This window comes from Alternaria alternata, assembly GCF_001642055.1.
Source record: "Alternaria alternata strain SRC1lrK2f unplaced genomic scaffold CC77scaffold_8, whole genome shotgun sequence".
NCBI lineage: Eukaryota > Fungi > Ascomycota > Dothideomycetes > Pleosporales > Pleosporaceae > Alternaria > Alternaria alternata.
The window spans coordinates 227,941-248,840 of NW_017306197.1; the positions used below are offsets into that span (position 1 = coordinate 227,941).

General features: G+C 52.0%; 9 protein-coding genes across 9 annotated transcripts; 3 read left to right on the forward strand and 6 right to left on the reverse strand.

Annotated features, from left to right (window-relative positions):
* Positions 1-1,045: 1,045 nt before the first annotated feature.
* On the reverse strand, positions 1,046-3,885 carry CC77DRAFT_1019406 (hypothetical protein). Its single transcript, XM_018524826.1, has 2 exons — positions 3,066-3,885; positions 1,046-3,011 (listed from the first exon to the last, which is right to left on the reverse strand). Exons 1-2 carry the CDS (start codon positions 3,461-3,463, stop codon positions 1,469-1,471), a joined length of 1,941 nt encoding a protein of 646 aa, XP_018386896.1. The 5' UTR covers positions 3,464-3,885; the 3' UTR covers positions 1,046-1,468.
* Positions 3,753-4,635, forward strand: CC77DRAFT_803556 (hypothetical protein). The gene has a single exon (XM_018533261.1). The coding sequence runs from the start codon at positions 4,043-4,045 to the stop codon at positions 4,529-4,531; it is 489 nt and encodes a 162-aa protein (XP_018386897.1). The 5' UTR covers positions 3,753-4,042; the 3' UTR covers positions 4,532-4,635.
* Positions 4,636-6,546: 1,911 nt separating this feature from the next.
* CC77DRAFT_933775 (Bromodomain-containing protein) lies at positions 6,547-8,029 on the reverse strand (the record flags this gene model as incomplete). The annotated part of the gene is made up of 3 exons (XM_018534340.1): positions 6,547-6,576; positions 6,639-7,464; positions 7,521-8,029. The coding sequence occupies 3 exons, from the start codon at positions 8,027-8,029 to the stop codon at positions 6,547-6,549; spliced, it is 1,365 nt and encodes a 454-aa protein (XP_018386898.1).
* Positions 8,030-8,325: 296 nt separating this feature from the next.
* On the forward strand, positions 8,326-8,746 carry CC77DRAFT_1060286 (hypothetical protein; the record flags this gene model as incomplete). Its single annotated transcript, XM_018528325.1, has 4 exons — positions 8,326-8,434; positions 8,492-8,521; positions 8,574-8,628; positions 8,701-8,746. The coding sequence occupies 4 exons, from the start codon at positions 8,326-8,328 to the stop codon at positions 8,744-8,746; spliced, it is 240 nt and encodes a 79-aa protein (XP_018386899.1).
* Positions 8,488-10,488, forward strand: CC77DRAFT_803605 (Rad1-domain-containing protein). The gene is made up of 4 exons (XM_018533262.1): positions 8,488-8,521; positions 8,574-8,628; positions 8,701-9,025; positions 9,081-10,488. Exons 3-4 carry the CDS (start codon positions 8,869-8,871, stop codon positions 10,094-10,096), a joined length of 1,173 nt encoding a protein of 390 aa, XP_018386900.1. The 5' UTR covers positions 8,488-8,521; positions 8,574-8,628; positions 8,701-8,868; the 3' UTR covers positions 10,097-10,488.
* An 81-nt stretch (positions 10,489-10,569) lies between these two features.
* CC77DRAFT_803621 (hypothetical protein) lies at positions 10,570-12,737 on the reverse strand. Its single transcript, XM_018533263.1, has 5 exons — positions 12,417-12,737; positions 12,245-12,346; positions 10,885-11,852; positions 10,812-10,834; positions 10,570-10,760 (listed from the first exon to the last, which is right to left on the reverse strand). The coding sequence occupies exons 1-5, from the start codon at positions 12,432-12,434 to the stop codon at positions 10,744-10,746; spliced, it is 1,128 nt and encodes a 375-aa protein (XP_018386901.1). The 5' UTR covers positions 12,435-12,737; the 3' UTR covers positions 10,570-10,743.
* Positions 12,738-13,041: 304 nt separating this feature from the next.
* CC77DRAFT_1030299 (hypothetical protein) lies at positions 13,042-15,415 on the reverse strand (the record flags this gene model as incomplete). Its single annotated transcript, XM_018526579.1, has 4 exons — positions 13,042-13,139; positions 13,198-14,026; positions 14,116-14,991; positions 15,272-15,415. The coding sequence occupies 4 exons, from the start codon at positions 15,413-15,415 to the stop codon at positions 13,042-13,044; spliced, it is 1,947 nt and encodes a 648-aa protein (XP_018386902.1).
* A 1,132-nt stretch (positions 15,416-16,547) lies between these two features.
* CC77DRAFT_1019415 (hypothetical protein) lies at positions 16,548-19,185 on the reverse strand. The gene is made up of 3 exons (XM_018524827.1): positions 18,019-19,185; positions 17,583-17,953; positions 16,548-17,535 (listed from the first exon to the last, which is right to left on the reverse strand). Exons 1-3 carry the CDS (start codon positions 18,922-18,924, stop codon positions 16,581-16,583), a joined length of 2,232 nt encoding a protein of 743 aa, XP_018386903.1. The 5' UTR covers positions 18,925-19,185; the 3' UTR covers positions 16,548-16,580.
* A 117-nt stretch (positions 19,186-19,302) lies between these two features.
* Positions 19,303-20,854, reverse strand: CC77DRAFT_986727 (Metallo-dependent phosphatase; the record flags this gene model as incomplete). The annotated part of the gene is made up of 3 exons (XM_018536228.1): positions 19,303-20,108; positions 20,156-20,640; positions 20,695-20,854. 3 exons carry the CDS (start codon positions 20,852-20,854, stop codon positions 19,539-19,541), a joined length of 1,215 nt encoding a protein of 404 aa, XP_018386904.1. The 3' UTR covers positions 19,303-19,538.
* Positions 20,855-20,900: the final 46 nt, after the last annotated feature.

Consider the following 20,900-nt stretch of genomic DNA (forward strand, 5'->3'; position numbering starts at 1 on the left):
ACTTTCTGCATGGTTCAGGCGGCTTTCGTGGGGTTGAGCAACAGCAGGGCGCATGTCTTGAGTGGAAACGATCTTCGCACCCCGGCATGGCCCGATAACGCGGCGGAACAATGTAGATAAGATGCGATTTTTTGTGTGACACCTTTTACTCAGCGCGAGCTGGGACCAATCGTAGATTCGTACGGCTTTGTGATTCTCCGGGTTGGGCAGCTAGCTGTTCGCGATAAATAGAGCGCAACCGTCAGGAGCTGCGAGCAGATTATGATATCAAGGGAGGCAAGTGTTCGCATACTTGCAGTATACCAGTCACGACCTGCGACAAGCCATAGGCCAAGCCTTAGCATCTCGATGACAAGATGCCGGAAAGACGTTGGAGGGCGGAAAAAGCGATTGTTGCTCTCTGTCAAGCTTCCAACGGCGATGTTAGTGTCTTCGCTTAACTGCCATCTGTGACCGGTTATTGGATGTCAACCACTTCTTATCTTTTTGGCGGGATTGCCAGCCCCAGATGCCAAATCGCGTTGGTATTGCATCTGATAGCGTTGGGGATTTTGACCGGGGACAGTCAGAGCAACCTCGTCGTTGACAGGTCGCTAATGCATCGTGCATCGAAATCTTTAGTAGCGCGTAATGAGCGTTGAACCCTAGTGCGCCATCTACACTGAGTGCAAAACACATGAGATATTTCCAGATTAAGTTGAACGATTGAGACGATGACATGCAGGTTGCTTGAGCGCACTGACAGGGCGTCCGTGGTACGAAGGCGCTCTCTCAAGCTTGGAGAAGCAGGAGCGAATACCAGCACAGCTAACCGCACCTTCCTTCATGACCCAGTCTTATTTTACTAGAATCACAATATATTTCAACGCAGGCTCTCTCATAGGCGCAAACGACACTCTGGAAACACCAACATCGTAATAGCCGTCACACTCATTGGCATACACTCATTGGCATACACTCACCAATGGCTGCCATATCGCATCGACAACAGAGGGGCGAAATAATATTTTGCACAAAACACGGAACGGGGTTTCTCCGATCCATGACCACATCTTCAATATTATGGCATCATTTTGTACAAGCGGACACGAGTTCAGAAGCGAGATTACAATGTTGTGAGGCTTGAAGGGACTACCACTTTTGGACACGCTAACCAAATTGAGGCAACATGTCGTGTGTAAAAGGGCGATGCCAAGGTAGCATTCTTGTCAAAGGGCGAAGAATTCAGGTCATATTGTGTCAATACCCCGTTATTTTGGATACAGAACATTCGTAGCACTTCTGTTTTTCAAAGCAATCATAGTTTTTGCGGAAGAATTTTGAAGTGAGGGTATTCATTCCTTATCAGGATCCATGTACTACTAGATGGGTATCTTCTACACCGAACAGCTTACTAACATAATATTTTAGGACCACCAAACAGTGGATCCTCAGCAATGCACTAATTCATACGACTTCAGCTCGAAACCTATGAGCCTGAACTGAAGTTGGATCCGTCAAGGACCACAAGTCCAGCAACCGATGCACTTGACAAGGTGGAGAAGACACCAGTGATAAGAGCCGATAGAGCAAGACGCGAGACATCACCGCTGCGACCGGGACTAATCTGACTGAGCACACCGATTTGAGTACCCAGTGAACCGATGTTACCGAAACCGCAGAGAGCGTAGGTAGCGATAAGGCGCGAGCGTGGGCTAAGGGTGTGGTAAGGGGACTTCGGGTCCTCGTCGACAAGCGATTGGAATGCAACAAACTCGTTGGTAATGACCTTGACACCAATGAGACGAGCCACAAGAAGCAAGTCGTTACCCTGGCGCGATACACCGAGGAGGAAGGCAACTGGGTACAAGAGGTAACCGAGGATCAACTCAAGAGTCAGGTCGTAGTCGCCGTCGAGGTTGATGTAGCGTCCCCACCAGGTGAGCAGACCGTCGACCAAGTTGAGAAGGGCAATGATACACAAAAGTGTGGAGACGATCATACCAGCGATCTTGAGACCGAGCCAGGCACCGTTTGCAAAGGCGTGGAGGGCGTTGGCAGCCTTGTGCTCATCGTCATCAGGTACAACGACGCGACCGGCGGTAAGAGTCTCCTCAGTCTCAGGGTATCGAAGCTTACTGAAAGCCAGCGAAGCAGGAATACTCATGACGCAAGATGAGATCAGGGCTTGCGGGTTGAGGCCCATACCAATGTAGGCAACCAAAACACTACCGGCGATAGTAGCGAATCCAGAGCACATGACTTGGTGCATTTCGGCCATGGTAAGGTGGGGAACGAAGGGCTTGATCAACATGGCGGATTCACCCTGACCGATAAAAGGAGACGCGGAAGCGACAACGGCCTCGGCACCTGACACTCGCATGGCCCAGAAGAAGAAGACAGCGAATTTACCGATGAACCACTGAAGGATACCCCAGTAGTACAAGAGCTGGACGAACGAGACGAAGAAGATAATGGCGGGGATAACACTGAACATGAAGTAGGTGTTGGCCGCAATATCGGGGGTTGTCAAGAAGGCAACACCATCCTTGGCGAAACCCAAAAGCAGACGTGCGAGCTCGGAGATGAAGTTGAAGATGTCGTATCCAGCCTTGGTACGGAGGACGAACAGTGCAATGACAAACTGCATCAGCATACCGACGATGACGGTGTGCCAAACAATCATGCTGCGGTTGCGAGAAGTCGCCCAGAAGCCGAAGATGAAGACTAGGAGACCGAACAGCGAGACAGCGCGGTTGGCACGCGTGTTGTCCTCACTCTCCTCACTGGCGAAAGATCCAACAATGATGACGGCGATAGTGAGAGCGGCAGCGGCAGGAATGCGCAGCTTCTCCGGAATGAGGTTTGCAAATCTCGTTCCAGTGTTGGCCCAGACCCAGTGCATAGGCTTGGTGACGACGGTAATGGGGATGTGGAGAGTGATCAGGCGGATCATAATGGCCAGCCAAAACAAGAATGGAATGATCCAGTTCTTGTCGTGACGGTGCACGACCACACTGGCAATCCACCATCTAATACTGTCAGCCCGAAATACTCGAGACAATGGACACGAAAATGCGCCTTACCCGGTGAAGAGCGCTCCAAGGAAGATGTGCACAGGAAGTCTGAATTTCCTGTAGAAAGCAGAGAAGGAAGTCCACCAGGGCTTCTTCTCTGCCTCCATCTCAGGGTCGGAAGAGCTGCGCGTGGCCTTCTCTACTTCATAGTCGTAACCACCCGCCTTCTCGACGTCACCTGCAGAATGGCGCTGGTGGAGGTGGCTGTCAAGAGCGCTGGGCTGGAACAACTTGCTGGTCTTCTCGTCCGTGGTTCCAGTGGTGTAGACAATGTTGTCAGGGTGGGCTGCACGCGCGCTGTGGTGCACGTGAGGATGCTCGTGCTCGTGAGCAATGTCTAGCGCCGGGTCGTTGTTGTGGGCGACACCAGCACCGGGCGTTGTGTGTATTTCTCGAACATCGGCCATGGCGACGAATAGGCACGAGGGCAATTCCTGAACAGAGTTGAACGATGAGGAACTGTTGGCTCTCACCTATGAGTCGGCCCTCACGGGAATTATATTTTCGCACCGTGGCTCGCGCTACCACCAAAGTGGAGGGATCGCACCGTCGCAGGCCCAGACAAACAGTTGAACGGGCTCCGGACGGTCACTTGGCAACTTCCTCTTTCGCAATGGCCAGAGCACAGTAGTACAGGGCTCCATTGGCTCCCGGTCGTCTCCGCTTTCTGGAATATCTACCGTCTCATGTTGGTGCTCGCTTACTCGCTGCTCACGGTCCTGTCTCTCGTGTCAACCTCTCCCAGTACCGGCCGACCTACCGCGCTTCTGCAACCCCGACCAGGTTCTTATCTTTCCCCAGCATTGATAGTCTGCGCTGGGGCCAATCACGGAGATGAACGTGCTGGACCGCCCACCTAGTCTGTGATAAGCGGCGGCGAATATGCGCCCCTCCTCGGTTGAGGCTCTCTTTTCGGCTTCGCGTGGCGTTCTCGAAGCAGCACCTCTGTCCTTACAACCCGACCTCCATCGTCTTCCCCGAGGTCGATGTTTCCGCTCTCTTGGGACATGTGCAGAAGCAATTACCGGGATCTAGCAGCAATCACAACAGGGGCAAAACCAGACTTGACTCCATCCGCGAACCATTGTCAATTTTCGCCTGTACGTTGTGTTGTGGATGCACTGTGGACCCTCTGGAATGCAGATCAGACCAAAGGACAGCGTCTGACGCAAGGAGACCCTCCTACCCACTCCAATCACTGGGGCACACGCCAACGCCATGGTAAGACACGGCGTGCGCCTCAATCAGCGAGTGCTGGACTGGTGTTCCTCAAGGTTATCTTTCCAACGGGTCTCGGCCAACGCTATCATCATCATTCCGATAACCAGGTCTGCGCTAAACACGCTCGACCATCGAACGCGCTTGTGTGGTATCCTGCAGGTGATGGGAGCTGGGGTTCTTATCACGAGGACACGCATCGAGATATTTGCGCCGAATCATGTTGCGGACCTCGCCTGTGTATACACTTTGGATAGCCGCTCTCTTGGCTTACAGAGCGATCTTGACATGGTTTCAGACGCAGTGTACTGTAATGAATGTCATTCAAGATGCGCAGGTGGGCTTACCCTCCTAGCCTCGACCCTTCCCCGCAGCGGGCCCAACCCCATGCGGTAGCCCATCGTGTGGGCTGGCATCACCTCCAAATGAGCTGTGAAACCAGCGTTACAGGATTACTATCTAACAGATGCCCGGGAACTGGAAAACTTTGCTCCTTGTGCCTTTGACTTGGCGTGTTAGGGAACAACATGCTAGGGCGCGCCCTCGGCACAACTTACTGTCAGGCTTACTATCCCGCCCTACGCGAAGCGACCAGTTACAATTTACAGTACATAATCATACTTTACGTGGCGTCCGCTACAATCACAATCACGGAATACCAACAACTAAGTGGCACAGCCATCCGCGGAGCCTCAGTCCTACCATCAGCCTCCGACTTGTAGGATCATGATCGATGCGATTCGTTTTCACATACCGGAGTAACTTACTTTTTGGCATCCGGAATGTCCGTCATCTCGGACAGCTCCTATCAGTGTTTGTAAGAGGGTCTCCACTTCTTGCAGGTGCGGCAAGGGGTCAGGGACGTTTTTGTACGCACACCACATCGAGCACATACGAGGCTACCTGATGCGCTGTTCTGTAGGATTTATCGAACAGTTTTGGGTACAGATCACAACGAGATTACAGTCCGGTGATCGGCTGTTTGCGAAGGATGAGTTGTGACAAGATTGATGTTTACATTCACCAGGTCTGAGGTAGCCCCCCTCGAAATGGCGAGGTGCACAAATTAGTTCTGTGCAAAACACCAGATCCGAATTGCTGAGTGGTCGCAAAGATTACTGGGTTCTGTTTAGGTGATCAACCTGCGCTGTAGAGCTGTGGTACTACCATTTTGTTAGGCTACGCTTCTCTCTAACCCCAGCCAGGACATCTTTCCCACGACTTCACCCGCCGCACTTGCTCTCGTACCATCAATGCTCAAAAGCCCAGAATCTACACTATCGCACGCCGCACATTGTCCCGAACACGTACCGAATCCAGTATACGCAAACTGCATTTCCTCAGCCACTATGCACACATCGTGTTGGCTCACTCCCATCCAGTAGCCGTACATACAACACATCGCCAAACCGCAAAGCCTCGCTTCAGAACGCGTCAAAAGAGTACATAAATCATGCTACAAACGCCACAATAAGGTTGAGGAACACAACATGTTGACATGGCTGCACTATGACGCACAGGCTTGGTTCAAGGTTACCAACCGCTTCGTCTTGGTCGAACACAGAATCTGGTCCTACCTGCCTAGTCAGATGTGCCTAGTCCCATGTGCCTGGTCCTACGTGTTTGATCAGGAACGTATGCTCAGTGCTACCACACTTTGGCTTGTCATATGAAATCAATGCAAGCAGGCAAACACGCGAACAGGCAATCACGCAGAAATGATACATCACATCAGTGATTGTTGTGTACAGTTGCAAGCAGTACCGCCTCACGTCAAAGCCCTGTCACAAGACAGGTGCGATGTTTCGAGTAGACGAGGCCAACTTGCTCCTTCACTTCTATGTGGTACGGTAATCATGTCAGATACAACAAAATATGAATTCCTCCATGGTAACTATAATACCGAGGTTTATACACACTTGTCCTACAATCCTCGAAAAGCAGAAGAGGCAACAGTTACTGGCGTGGCTTGATGCTCTGGAAACATCAGTCTATCGCGATCTGTGATCGGTGACTAGCAAACAATCAAGCTCTGAGATTTTTCTACGGCAGTCACTCTTTGGAAAATATATGAACATTTCAAATCAAATGTGTACGAAAAAAGGGTATAACGAGCCTGCCAAGCCCCCGTTCGTCAATACGACATACCGTACACCAGACACCTTCCCAATGCCGCTAAAGACAACAACAACAAGACAATTGATAGAACGATGCAAGCTACCACAATGGCTGCTCAACAGCGGAAAATCAAAGCAATCGGAAGACCGACCTCTTACTTTCCTGTTAGTTCACCTTCCAGATGCTGATGATTTGTTAGCCATGATCCCATTCTGCATTGTAGATCGTCATGGATAGAAGACTTACCGACCACTCTGGAATATCACGTATCCGCTGCCACATATACCGCTCCAGTCTGTTAGCAGCCTTGGCGTACGGCGTACTCTCATTATTGTATTTGCGGCAATTGTCAAAGATGAGCTTAGCATCTCTGATGAAGTCCTCGGGAGTAGGGTAAAGATCCTTCTCGTGCTTTTCCTCCATAGTCGCAAGGTCCATGGGCTCTTTGATGACGTCGTAGTAGTCCAACACCTCATCCTTATTGACGGGCTGTTGGAAGGGCCAGGCGTTGCTGTTGTTCTGCATGTCGTTGAGGAGATGGAGAAGGGCGTTGTAGTTTGGTCCGTGGCGGGGTGCGCGGGCGAGTTCGTCCATGACAGGCGACCAACCCGAGTTCTTGATTGCAGGTATGGTTAGGGGGTCGATGGCTTTCAACTCTCCCTTTGCCCACTGTGCTGGCGGCGCGTGGACTTCGTAGCTCTTGCTGACAGCCCTTATCTTGGCGTTTGCGCACTCCTTCTGTTTCAACAACATCCTACCACTCTCCAGGTACCGTATCTTGGGTACCATGCTACACTGCATGATGGTGCCGCCCTCGTAATCCTTGATATAACCCATCCATCTTGACTTTTCCAGGGTGATTTCCTTGGTGAAGCCTTGCTTCTTGAAATAACCAATAGCATAGTTGTCCGCATAGGTGAGGAAGTGCATGACCTGCGAGGTAGCCTTGACGTAGTCTTTAAGATGCGACATGAGATGGGCACCGTAGCCCTTGACCTGTTGGTCCGATGAGATAGCGCAGAAGACGATTTCAGCAAATTGACCCTTGTCGAAGGGGCGGTATGTGATGCCACTGTGCCATGATACTGTCAGTAATTGACTGTCAACGAGGAGAATGGGCGTACATACCCTACCACCTCGAGGGGATGCTTCACAATGGCTATACTCAAGTGTGTTCTGTCGTAGACAAGACGGGCAATATAGTCCTTTGGCATCTTGGGCAACTGCTTCTGGAAAATGCACTTGAGGCCCGTCAAGATAATAGTGCTCTCCCTCTCCCCATCGTTGTTGACGACTCTGAATTCGATTTCTCCGTTGCGCTCTTCTATTACCGCAGGTTTCTCGGGGAATGGGACTATGCGTTTCACGGGGGGTGCGGGCGCATCGTCGGTGGCAGAGGGGGTCGAGGGGTCCTGCTTTATGCGCTTGGGAGAGCCATTGGGAGGGTCGGCAGTCGCTTTGCGCTTGGCTTTGGGACAAGACGGATTAGCTTGCAGTCGGTGGAGCTGTGTGTCCGGAGAACATGGACGTGTTTGTGAAGGAGCTATGGGGGGAGCTATGGGTAGCGGTGAAGTTGGCGGAGAGGTGGGATAGCCCAACACGTCGCGCAACTGCGGGATGTTGTTGCGGGGATACATGCGAGATGCGCGACACCAGTGAAGGGCTGTGGACAGATAGGAGGCTGACGGGGACATGGACACTTACCTTCATCGGTTGCGCCCGCCATGTTGTGGTGTAGGGCGCTTTCAGCTATGTAGTCGCGCCTTCTCTCGGCCCTGCGCGTGGTGTTGACTGAATGTTGGGGAAGGTGCGCCTCCCACGCTAACGGCCCCACACCAATCAATGGCCGATGGCCGTTCAGTGAGGACCAAAGGCCACCAAAGCAGCTTCACGCAAGAGACACTTGATCCCGCCCAATTGCACGCCCAGAAACATGTCGAGCCCACTTGTAGACGTCTGGGAGGCTGCTGCGTCCTCGCCCTTCAGTCCTGCCATTGGAAAGAACACGCAGTTCACAGTCGGCTTCGTGCTGCTAGCCATATGTATGCTGGAAGCTCTGCTCTCGTGCTTGGTGGAGCTGCTATACTAACGACGCGCAGCCCTCGTCCTGACCACGCTCTTCGGCATGAGTACGCGACACCTTCACCCTCCTCCAGCGAACCTCTGCTTATCCGCAAACAGACCGATCCCTCGTCAACCTCCCCGTTCTCGGTGTTCCGGCCTCATTAGCATTCGGGTACGTGGCCTCGAAAAGACACAAGATGCGACCGGCAACTGACTGACTGACTGACTGACTGACGGCAAACAGCTTCGGTGCAGTCTACATGATTTGCGCAGTCGGCGTCTACGTCTAGTTTCCTACTTCTCGGTCCGGCGTTAGGGGCATACTCTGTGTACAATCTATGGAATACCAATAAAAAGTTCAAGACACTACCTGCGCAATACCCTACATCCCACACACTTACAACACAGCACCATGGACCAAGACGAGCCTCCGATCCTGACGGCAGTGTCAGGCTCTGCGCGACAGCTCTACCTACTCCTTCGTTGCATCGCCTTCTCCAACAAGGCTCACGTCCAGATCAGCGACATTGGCATCAAGCTCGCTGTCGATGAGGCAAGCGTCATGGAAGGTACTTCTACCTGCAACCGTCCCTTCGTCCCATCTCTAGACTGACGCGACCACAGCTTCCGCCTTCCTCGACAAGTCTCTCTTCACAACTTACACCTTCAATGCGCCTGCCCCACTACACAACTCCCAACACTCCGACAGCGATGACGAATCCGAGCCACCATCTACTACCACCCCAGCATTTCAGATATCCCTTCCCGCTCTCCTCGAGACCCTCCAGATCTTCGGTCTCACCGACCCCTCCACATCCAAGCCACCATGGGCGCGCGACGCTCCTTACCCGACCAGCACAGCCTTTACAGGAAACAACATACTAGGTGGCATGAACAACCTTTGTCGAATAAGCTACCATGGCCCTGGTGCTCCACTAGCCGTGACTCTCACCGAGGCAAGCATACGCACGCAATGCGACCTCACGACATACGAGCCCGAATATGCAGACGAGATACCATTTGATCGCCAGGCCCTTGCACTAAAAGTCATCATGCGAGGCAGCTGGCTATACGACGCAATACAAGAACTATCATCCACAAGCCCGGAGAAGCTGACCATGTACGCCAAAACAGTGCGCGGTAAACCCTTCTTCGCCCTAGCATCGTCAGGCACTCTGGGCTCTGCGCGCGTCGAGTTTAACAATCAGCCCCAGCCTTCCACCTTCCGCACTCCTGTGTCCACAAATTTCAACGTCAATAGCGAGACAGGAGATCAGGCAGCCAATTTGCTCGAAACCTTCCAGCTGAGCGATCCCCACACTGTACTTCGCTCGTCCTACAAGTTCAGCTTGATACAGAAGGCTGCGCGTGCCATGAACGTTGCGACCAAAGTCAGCATACGGGCAGACACTCAAGGCGTACTGAGTTTACAATTCATGATCGAGGTTGAGAGTGGTCTATCAAGTTCCCAGACCGCGACTGGAAATGCGACAGGTGGCAAAGTAAGCTTTGTCGACTTCCGATTCGTCCCGCTCGTGGAAGAGGATGACGAAGAAGGTGATGCTGGAGATGCTGATGAGACCATTATCCACAACGGCACCGGAAGCGGTGAGGAAAGTGGAGATCAAGACGTGCTATGATAGTATACTCCTAGCAATCACGGGCAGTAAATATGGACTTTGTCTTCAGCATGTGCCAATTCTGTTTGTTCATTATTTCTGCAACTCTGCCCTAGACTAGAACAGAGCGAAAGAAGAAGCCCACAATCGTACAATGCCTTCTGTAATGGTTTTGCTGGAATCCTTCTTTTTGATAGACGCAGAGAACAGCCACCCAGCCAAAGAGGTGCTGAGCTCCAGCCGCCAACATGATTCCAGACGTCAACTATCTTCCCTGAATGCACTAGGAAAACTCCACCTAAGGAAATGTGAAGCGTCATAGAGCCGATACGCCTGTGCTTTATGGTATGGAAACCAACCAGACCTCTAATCTTGCCCCAACTAAAAATTCAATTTGACTAATGTAAACCTGGACATATTGCGGACGCCCAGTCGTCCAGATCCAGGGTATCAAGTAATGCGTGCGTTATTGGGATTTCTTGCTTTCTTTCTTCTTTTTAAACTTCATATGAGTAGGCTTTGGTATCCAATCTGATGCCCGTTATCGATGTTCGTACCGAGCCGTAGTGATCGTCGCAAACGAGGGAACGAGGTGGGCGGTTCTTCTGTTACCGTCGTACTAGACTCGCGTCTCGATCGAGTGTTGTTCGTGCGCTGCACGGAGCGACTTAGAACTCGAGTTCAGCTACCACGGGCATTAGCAATGGTTTGCGAATGCTCTACCATTCGAATTCACCATTTGCCTTGTGGAACAAGTATCTTCCATGTCGTTAGTAATCTTTCTTTCATCATCTCAGCGTGAAACTCACTCCTTCTTGTTCGTCGTCAGGATACCGTCCTTGAGGGTGCACTTCCACTTGTTCTTGACGCGCTGGACCTTGTCATAGGTACAGAGCATGTAGTCGACCATCTCGTCATCACTGTTGTCGCCATCGCCAAGCTCGTCCTCTGAATCATCAAGGTCAGAGTTGATCGCATCATCCGGATCCTCTTCGGGCTTGACATCGTCGTCGCCGTCAAAGCGAGCAGGGCCTGGTGCACTTGACGATGCTTCTGCATCTTCGGTCTGTAACACACGCACAGCAGCCTTTCGCTTCCTGCCCTTTGGCATCGAATCGAGCGGCACCATGAGGCCACTGTCTTGACGCATAGCCATGGCATCAACACGGGCACGCATGAAGTCGTCTGCTGCCATACGCTCAACTGCATCAGCAGCTCGCGCAGCCTTCAGGGCCTCCCAGTCGGCCATGGCATCACCTGAACCATCAGTCTGAGAGGTGTACATGTGATTTTGCGGCGGTGGACGCTGCTGCGGCATCTGTTGCTGTTGCTGTTGCTGTTGCGGCGGGCGCTGATGCTGTTGTTGTGGCGCCATCATCCGCTGCTGCTGATTTTGCATTGGCATCTGCGGCAAATGTCCTTGTTGAGCAAGGTTGGGAAAGTTTTGCTGCTGCACATGTCCCTGTTGCTGAATGCGTTGCTGGACGAGCGCAGCCGCGCGCTGGTTTGCCAGCTGTGTGTTTTGATCATAGCTGCCACCATAACCATTGTTCGCAGTCTGGGCTGGAGGGTAGTTAGCAACAGGTGGCTGATATCCTCCTTCTGTCTTGACGGGCACATTCGGGAAGTTTAGGCCATCCTGAGGACCGGAAACGGGAGGCATATCATTGTCAACCTTGACGTTGGATGGCACCGTAGGCGGCTGACGAACAGGCTCAGGGGCGGGATCCCAAGGGAAGTGAGCAATCTTGAGAGCAGATAGCCTCTCTTGCCAGCCCTAGTGATGGTCAGTATATGTTCTGCATGGCTGTGCAGTGAAACATGATATAAAAGCAGCCGTCACATGACAAGCTATACCGCGTTGGGAAGTGATGCGTTGGTCTTGGCGGGTGGGGGAGCTGTGCAGGGGCTATAAGAAGGTGACCCAAATACTGAGGCGCCCCCGAGCTGCCAGACCGACCGGTAACTCCGCCCCGCTTTCAGCCGCCCAACATCCCAGGCCAGGCGACCATGGCGCGATCGCCACAGCCAGCGAAAACGATGCGAGAGATTGTTTGACAAGGAATGCGAGAAACACAACAAGCGGTGTGGTGCAGGGGCCGCAGTGGTGATGCGACAAAGGAAAGAAAGGCGCGACGCCTGAGATGGAGAGGCCAGGTTGCAACATACCTGCTTCATCTCGTCGAGCGTCGTGTGGTCGACGCCAGACTCCTCGAAATCATTCTGCGACGTCTGGATCACCTTCTCGATGATCTGCTGGTAGACACCGCCCTGGTTGTCGCTGTTAGCAAGCCTGCCTTCACCCTTCCACCGCTCGCATGCGCGCCCAGGGGATACTAACCACGACCGAGTTCGACATGGTGGTGACTGCTTGCTATGGTCTCAGCTATCTAGTATACGATATGGGCTCTGTGAAGGCTGCACAAAGGCTTGCGATGGTCGCTCGCGTGCAGAGGCTTGAGGAATAGGCAGGCAAGCCAGGCAGGCGACGTCAGCGCTTGAGGCTGCAAATAGGTGCGCGCGCTTGAGGAAGCTTCTGCGCTGTCAAGGAACTTCTACGGATATCGCTAGCCCAGACGGAAGGCTTTGTACGACGTGTTCGGGTGCCCTCAGCGTTCGTGGTCGTGGATGTATGAGTGATAGTGAGCGGCGTCCCGGCAATCATTGAGGGCGCCGATTCCTTAGCGCCTAACGCTATACTAGCGCGACACGTGACACTGACCATAACCAGCTGAACAATGCCTTCGCAGCAACATGATGGAACGTTCTCGTACACTCATGTCATAGCAAATGATTGTGCGCAATATGCATGCGACTTGATAATTCTATTGATACACATGTCGTCAAATCATCAGATGGTCCTGGGTTAGGCCGCAGAAATTGCATCAAAAGCAAAACTCGTGCTGCTTCTTCTAGTAGTGCCTGGATATCTCGGTACATTCAACACCGTACTTGCAACGACTGGCTCAATGCTCATGCACCAGAGACTTTCGCACCGCTAAATCTACATCTTTACGCCTGTATCCCGGCGACCGCCCCAGGCAAACGCCACGTACAATGATCTCTGTCACTTTGTTAGCCAACCTTGGGACTATTCGTCTCTCGTCACCATTTGCACTCACCATCGATAAGTCTTGAGACGTCGACCCAGCCAGTTTTTCTCCGCTTCTGCCTCACCACTGGCAAAGCCGCAGTCACGTCGTTCATGATATCCATGCCCAAATCCATGCCGCCTATGTGAAAGCCATCGGAATGCGAGAAATCATAATTGTATCCAGGGGCGAGATCTAATCCTAGTGTTTGATCGTAAGATATATCGTAATTGATGAGCCTGGGAAAGTCGCTAGTGTGACCGAATGACATGTCTAGACCGAAGGCTCCATTGTCTGCCATGTTGTAAGGCTGACCAGGTCGATTTGTCGAAGTGTTTGACGAAGTTGTCGCTGGGTTGGTAGAACTATTGTTGAGACGAGGCAGCTCCGTTGGTATGCTTGGACGTGGTCGTAGAGCACTGCTATGAACTTCGGGCGCTCCTTCGTCCTCTTCGTCGATAACACATTCCGCGAATGAACTTCTCGGATCGAGCTTGCACGCGTATTTATCCTCCAAATACCCTTGCACATCATGGCAGTCGAACCACTCTCCCTCAAATCCACTGAGATCCAAATCACCCAACTCCTCACTCCTGCCGTCTTCTGTGTTCTCTATTATATGTACTCTCTTCTCTGGTGGTCCAATTTGCCGCATGTTCCACCCATTCCTAACATGTGTTATATTGCCCGCAGCATCACGTCGCGGATAGTGAGTTCCTGCGCCGCCGAGATGGATGAAAGGCGATTCCCACCAGTCCAGGTCTTCATCAATAGAACGGGACATAATAGTCCGGAAGCGGCTCCGTATTTGATCGAGAGTTTGGTGGGGTAGAGAGAGTTTGAAGACGCGATCTATCGCCTAACTGCAATGGTTAGTCTCTTGTCGATCATTGAAGTAGGGCAGTGAGGTTAAAAGGCAATTCGTACATCGGCTAATTGGGTACGTACCGTAGGACGATCGTTGGCACGACTCAGCAAATGGAACCCCGTCTCAAGCGCCGCCCTGGATAGTCTCCTAGCAAATGTAGTCTCTTCGAAACTATATGTTGTCACCGGTTGAAGTGTCTTCGTCGGGACTTTCGTTGTAGGAGGTGTTGGAAGCCTGTTTATTGGTGGAGTAACGTCAGGCGTCGGTATACGAACGGAGTAGATGTGCGGGTTTGATGATGCGAAGGGTGCTTGCTGTTGGCTGAGTAAGTCTACAAGACCAAAGGGAAGCTGTGCTGATTGCGACGAGGTATGCGAAGACGGTGGATCTCCTGGGGGCTGTGAAGATCGGCTCGATTGATCAAAAACAGCGCCAATTGGAAACGCACGGCATGGCACTAGATCGTTCCTGCTGGTGTCTACAGTACCATAGGCAGCACTGATATGTGCGAGGTAGCTATCCGGGGTTGATAGTTGTTGTTGTTGTTGTTGCTGTTGTTGCGGGCGCTTCTGAACATCTGGCTTCGAGTTTGTGGAATAGCCCCATCCAACGTGTTGAGTTTCGACTTCCGGCTCGACTGGTCTTTGTGCACCACTGCGTTCAGCAGCTCCCTGATCCCCTTGTTCGCCATCTTCGTCTCCCTCATACTGACCCTCGCTGGCTGTCTTAACCAAGTTCGCAAATGTCTCCGTCACCAGCTTGAACTCCTGAGCCAATGTCGGATTCAGTTGCAACAAACCTGACTTCACGGTTGACTCATTCAGCTTTAGAAAAGTCTTGTTCATCTGCTCGATGATGGAATGAAGCTGTGCGCTTTGGTTTTTCAGAGATGAGATCGTTGTCTCTTTCCGTTGGCGATAAGCTCGCTGAGCAAGACGGATTTGAGTTCTTCGTCTCTGCCATATCTGTCAGCATAGTCGACGCGTGGTCTGAGACATTGAGGTGTGAAATGGTTCAGGCTGAATGGTGATGAAATGGGCACTGCGGGTGGAGCGGGGTCGTCCATAGGGGGCGACGAAGGTCGATCTCGAAGCGGGTCGAGCTTGAAGAATGGCACTGCCTCACAGCCTTTTCGATGAGAGCAGGTGTACATTTCTCATCTTCCATCCCGCTGTAGGATTGAGCAATAACGAATCAGGGCAAAAAGAAAAGAAAAGACACGACGTCTCCACTCACATCTGCGGCTGTGGCATCCTGCGTATCTACCCGGGGCCGTCCCCTAGCCTTCTTTCCTCCAGCACCACCGTCATCGCCACTATTACTCCTGCGCGAGCGCTTTCGCGATGTCTGCGGTTGTTCTTCCGACTCTGAGCTCGTCATGATTTTGGTCTTCGCTTCTGATACTGCAGAACGAACAAAGTAAGAACGCCGGAGGTATGTCTCCGAAGGGGTTCGGTGGAACCTGTAGCGAAACTTGTGAAGGAATGCAGAGCGAACCGGAGTCGGAATCTGCGGGTTGCTGTCACTCCGATCCGACTCTTGAAACACCGCTATCGTTCACTTGTACAAATAGCAGAAATCCTCTGTCCAGATTCTCGATGAAGTAATCGCTTTCGCGTAAAAGTAGCGGGAAGACGTTGTGCATATGTAAATAAGCGATCGCCGGGTCGTATGGCGTCCAGAACTAATCCAACGTGACGCAAGCCAGCCAGCATGGAAAAGCAAAAGACTGTCCGGTGCCCGACTCAGCGTACGGCCGCTTCAGCTCATAAGGTTCGAGATCGATCAAGGGTCCGCTGTTACACAGGGCTAATGCGCGTCTCCGCACAAGCTGCGGCTAGTTCATGTAGGACGAGAGGTGCGGACGATTGCATGACCGTGGGTTCATGGCCGAGTGGGTTCTCCGCTCATACTGGTACCATCTACATTGCTATTCCTGCGTACAGATCTACCATTCCTAGACTGTTCTTGGAAATCATAATCGACAAGACGTTTGAGACCGAGGTTGTCAGATCTTGGTAGATAGTTGTGGCCAATTGTTTCGCGGTGTGTCTTGTCGCTCTGGTGCAGGTCGGGACGACTTGCAACATGATTACTGAACGCTAAATTTCCGTTTCGGCAACTACCGACTAGCCTGACCAATCACGTGGAGCCAAGAATCCCATCAGTCAATCCACAGTGCTTGCAGCGGTCAGTCCATCATGCGCTTCATTATCAGCTTCATGATGACGAGGCTAGTTTTGCGAAAGACAAACAATCTTAAATTACTTCAATCAGACGTGCAAAAATCTTATAGATGCTTGACACTATCCCGATTCACAGTCTGAAAGGTGCTGGTCTCTTTCGTTCTGCTGTCCAGACAATACAAGCAATACGGACCCCGGGTTATCTAGGTGGCCGACATCAATTGCGTTGGTACTATGCACCCCAACCTACAAGGCGAGCACACTGTGCCTGCCACTTGCATCTGTCTAAAGTTAGCTATTTAAGCGTCTGGTCAAGAACGTTTAAAGCTTGTGTATGATCACATAATCTAGCACTGTAACTACGCTGACGCCTGACCCGGTCCATCTCTAAGCTTAGGAAGAACACCCAACCAGTTGTTTGACGGTGCATCTTCACCCTGTCCTGTAGCGGCTGATGTCTCTGTCTCTCCAGGTTTCCCACAAGTGTTTTTCTCAGCATTATCATATCTATCTCGCACCTCATGCCCCGTTCGGTAGCTGGATCCATCCTTTGCATCTCCAACGTCTTTACTTCGCAGTGTACTCTCGTTCGTCTCGGCATCGCTCCGGGCAGACGATGCAGATCTATGAGCATCGGCAGCTGCATGATCACTATTCTGAATCTCAGTTGGTGCGGTGGCTCGGTCTTCATCTATGCGCTTCTCTCCCCTATCTTCTGCGTTGATCCATGTTTGCAGATCTTCATCAGAAGGCTTGCGGAAACACCACATTTCATCAGAAGTACTGTATCCAGTGCCCATGCCACCTTGGAAGTTGCGCCGAAACTTCCTCTGGAGGCCAGCGGCCAATCGTTTCCTGAACTCATTGTCTACCCGTAGACGAGCGGCTATCCATTGGTCGGTCGGTCGGTGCTCGTCGGGGATGTCTTCCATGAGAGGCGTTTCCAAGATCTTCTCATCTGTCATGCACCTACTGATGATAGACTTCCCACCTCCAGAATCTGGTGCTACTAGCCTAAGGAACTCGAGGCTTGTACTGACATTGAGGTCAATAGCCCTTTGCGGATGGACAGTGGCCTTCAGGAACAACGATGAAATATGCTTGTACAAGATCGAGAAGTCGCTTTGGTTGATGTGCACGGAGCCTCGGACAGTGAAGAGATACGCAGGGGCGCCATGCTCGCTGGCCTCTCTCATCAGAGACATGGCTGCATCCCAGTTTTTCTGCCAATACATGAACGCCTCGCTGGCGATACCCAGTAAGGGGAGGTGTATCCGATGTTTTGGGTCGTCCACTGGTGGCTTTACAGGCGCACTGCAAGTATGTTAGTTTTGATGTAATAAGGGCAGAGACGTACTTACCCCCAAATATCATAGATGATTCCAGCCTGGACGTTAGTAAATCGCTCTGTATGCCTGAGCACCTCTACTACAGTCGCTGCTCCGAAACTATGGCCAGCGACGGTCATCTTATCTACGTGAAACCGATCTTTCCATTGTGCCCAATCAATTCCACTCAGGCCTCTTGAAGAGCCGCCAACGTAACCCTCCCCACGTAGATTCTGCTGTGCGATCTTCTCTCCATCACCAGCACATATGATCTTGAGTACACGGTATGCTTCCTCGAGTTCACAGAGACGCATTTCGATCTGCGCGCTCCGAAGTTCGCCGTCTACGCCGTGCTCATTGTTCGGTGCAGTATCCATTGGGTTATCTTTGGGAAAGATGTAGTCCTGCGATCGTCAGCCTATCACGCCCCGTATTACCCACCGCCAAAAAGAACCCAATGGAGACGTACGACATGGTGATAGCCTCGCGCGATCTCCTCCTCAGTGTGGTCCAGGTGCCGAAACTTGTCGAAACTTTCATCATCCTCTTCGTCCCCGTCGCAAGCACTATGTGTTGCTTTGCCTCCTCCCTGCGGGTCCTTTCTCCGCTTCCCTCGCCTCTTGTGGTTGACGAAAGTACGTGGCCCACTCCCATCTCTATGCTCCACCGCGCAAACGACGAAGCCATAGCTTGCAAACTCTGAGCACAAGCTACTGTATGCAGTTCTTGAGCCCCCAAGACCATGACTGAATATCAGCAGAGGGAATTTGGGCTCCTTGCCCATGTCCTCGGGCGGACTGCCCTGCTGGTTCTTGATCTTATAACCGTTCTTCTTCATGTTGCCTTCTGGAGGCCAATGAGTTGCAGGAGGAGCATTTCTGTAGCCACGTAGCTTCGTGAGCATGGTGGTTGCGCCAAAAATACCAATGCTTATAGAGCTTGGTATGCCAGCAAAACGCGCATAACCCTTCGCTGTTTCCATGCGTGGTCTTGGAAGCCATGTCTCTCGACTCCATTTCTTCTCTCCTCCTGGAGCGTTCCCGTTTCCACTTCCAAACGAGGAGGGGTAGTATAGTGTGAATAGAACAGTCTCCAACTGCAGGAGGTGCCGGCCCTTGCGCTTTATGTTCGAGATCGGTCGGGGATTCTCAACAGGGACTTCTATCTCCATGCTTCCTATGGAGTACGGTCCTGAAGTAGGAGAGAGGGTGGAGTTAGGGTATGGGAGATGGTCGCGTAGCGATGCCGGGGGTCGTGTGCGTGGTTTCTTCGCGTTGGGCACCTTGTTTGAAGATGAGGGATTGAGGACGCTGCGTCGACGAGCGCCATGTTCTATGCCGGTAATCCGCGTCGTTTGACGCTCGAGATACGACATAATGAAGGATGAGCGACGGTAGGAACGGCTATGTAGGGTATCTTGAAAGGAAAAAGGAAACGTGCACAACAAAACACGTCAGTGCAAAAGAGCCACGCTCAGGGCGCGACTGGCGATGGAGCGATCGCGAAGACCCACGGTCGAAGATGCTTCGCCATGCTTAGCAGCGGCTATAAGACGCGCATGAGACGCTTGCTCCGTTGGCGAGACTGTGCGGATGCGCTCGGGAACCTAGTGTTGGTGTTTTGGAATCGAAGAACTTGACGTCATATGGCTCGGTTGCCCTTTCGAGCGCGCAGGTGGGGCCAATAGATTTTGCCCGCAGCCGAGCAATGCACTGCCCCTTGACCCAAGTCCGGTTCAACGTCCGCTCAAATCCCAATGGCAATGATTGAAGAAAAGCGGGACTCTGAAACCTGCGCGATTCTGATATAGCACTCAATTAAATTTTACCATGTGCAGTAGGAAACCATGTCAAATTGAGCTACTCATTAGTATGATAACTATCGTACGCCTCCAAACTTCCACGCCAATGCAAGATACAGTAAACCCGGTAAGAAGCATATGTCCGGCCCAACATTTCAAGAGGTCGGACTTAGTCGCTTTGGCTCAGGCTACGAGGTCTTTGACTTGTCCACCACCGGGTACTGGTCTGTACCGAAAGTAGCGTTGAGTGACACCTGTCCTGAGATTTTTCCGTTCTCCATGCGGATCCAAGTATCCACGACCCTCGCGTCCAACATGTCCTCTTTGACAACGATCTGGCGCGCACCGCGTGTCCAATCGGTGTAGCCGCCGTAACCCGAGTGGCGATTGAAGCAGATATTTAGCCCATTACCATTCTTAGGAGAGGTATCAGGGAGATCTTTGGCCCATTTCATGCACCAGTCTACACCGTGGTCGTGACCAGAGAAGACGGCCATGAGTCCCTCAGTCTCGACGAGCGCCGTCATAAACGGGATGTCGGCGCCGCCGTACTTACAGTTGTTTCCAGTGCTGTCGCAAACGTCGCCCTGGTGTCCTATGTTCTCTTCGTTAAGGCCTGGACTCGTCTTCCGGTCACGCCCGTTCTGTTGAAAAGATCTCGTTGCACGAATCGGAATATGCACAAAAGCCATACTGGGGATCGCACGGCCGTATTGCTGGGTAAACGCGTTGTTGGTATTGCGAAACCATTCGACGACCTGCAAGAGTCAGTACAGCACATAACATGGTAGAAAGCGTCACATACCTTTTTGTCAACCCAGTTGGGAACGCCGATATCGTCACCAGTTGGTTGATACTTGCGACCGCCCTTGCTATCGAAAAACCACATGAGCATCTTCAGCTCAGAAGCATTATCGGAGCTGTAAACAGGAACGAAGTAGTTGCTCCAGCCGACTTGATCGACTTCGCCAGCCACCGACTGCGCTGTGAAAGACAGCTTCTTGCCGTTCCGACCCTTGACGTCCCACCACATGTGTTCGGACATGTCTCTAGTACTGCAGGTCTTGGATGCATCATGGTTACCGAATGTCGCACCGAAAGGCAGGTTGCGGCTGACAAGTGGAGCCATGATCTGGTCGATCAGCGTGTTTGCGTTGCCAGGACCAACCCATTCGCAAGACACCAGGTCGCCATTGAGAACGACAAAATCAGGCTGCTCATTGTCAAGAACAGAGTTCATGACACCAACCGTCTTGAGGTCTGCATAGGGACGACCGCGCAGGGAATCAGCTACAAATGTTAGTGAGATCTGGTAACAGACGGATAATCGACGTGATAGCTTACGCTCACCAAAGTGAAGATCACTGAAGACGGTAACCGAGAGCTTTCTGTCTGGGGCGAATTGAATGCCTGCGTATTGAGGGTTATTTCTGCTTTGGATAACGGAAGCGCTGACAGTGATAGTCAGCAGCGACAGTAGCCATATATATCTCGTAGCCGACATGATGGATCAAGCAGGTCGTTGTAAGTTGATAGAGCCAATGTTAGCA

Excerpts from the sequence above, each read along its gene's own strand:
- CC77DRAFT_1019406 (XM_018524826.1), bottom strand. The coding sequence starts at position 3,463 with ATGGCCGATGTTCGAGAAATACACACAACGCCCGGTGCTGGTGTCGCC. Across the intron at positions 3,012-3,065 it reads CTTGGAGCGCTCTTCACCGG|ATGGTGGATTGCCAGTGTGG; the intron begins GTAAGGCGCATT and ends TGACAGTATTAG.
- CC77DRAFT_803556 (XM_018533261.1), top strand. The coding sequence starts at position 4,043 with ATGTTTCCGCTCTCTTGGGACATGTGCAGAAGCAATTACCGGGATCTA.
- CC77DRAFT_803605 (XM_018533262.1), top strand. The coding sequence starts at position 8,869 with ATGGACCAAGACGAGCCTCCGATCCTGACGGCAGTGTCAGGCTCTGCG. Across the intron at positions 9,026-9,080 it reads TGAGGCAAGCGTCATGGAAG|CTTCCGCCTTCCTCGACAAG; the intron begins GTACTTCTACCT and ends ACGCGACCACAG.
- CC77DRAFT_803621 (XM_018533263.1), bottom strand. Across the intron at positions 11,853-12,244 it reads CGCTCGACGAGATGAAGCAG|GGCTGGCAAGAGAGGCTATC; the intron begins GTATGTTGCAAC and ends GACCATCACTAG. Across the intron at positions 10,835-10,884 it reads CTGACGACGAACAAGAAGGA|ATACTTGTTCCACAAGGCAA; the intron begins GTGAGTTTCACG and ends ACGACATGGAAG.
- CC77DRAFT_1019415 (XM_018524827.1), bottom strand. The coding sequence starts at position 18,924 with ATGTCGTATCTCGAGCGTCAAACGACGCGGATTACCGGCATAGAACAT. Across the intron at positions 17,954-18,018 it reads CGCGAGGCTATCACCATGTC|GACTACATCTTTCCCAAAGA; the intron begins GTACGTCTCCAT and ends TGACGATCGCAG. Across the intron at positions 17,536-17,582 it reads ATCATCTATGATATTTGGGG|TGCGCCTGTAAAGCCACCAG; the intron begins GTAAGTACGTCT and ends ACATACTTGCAG.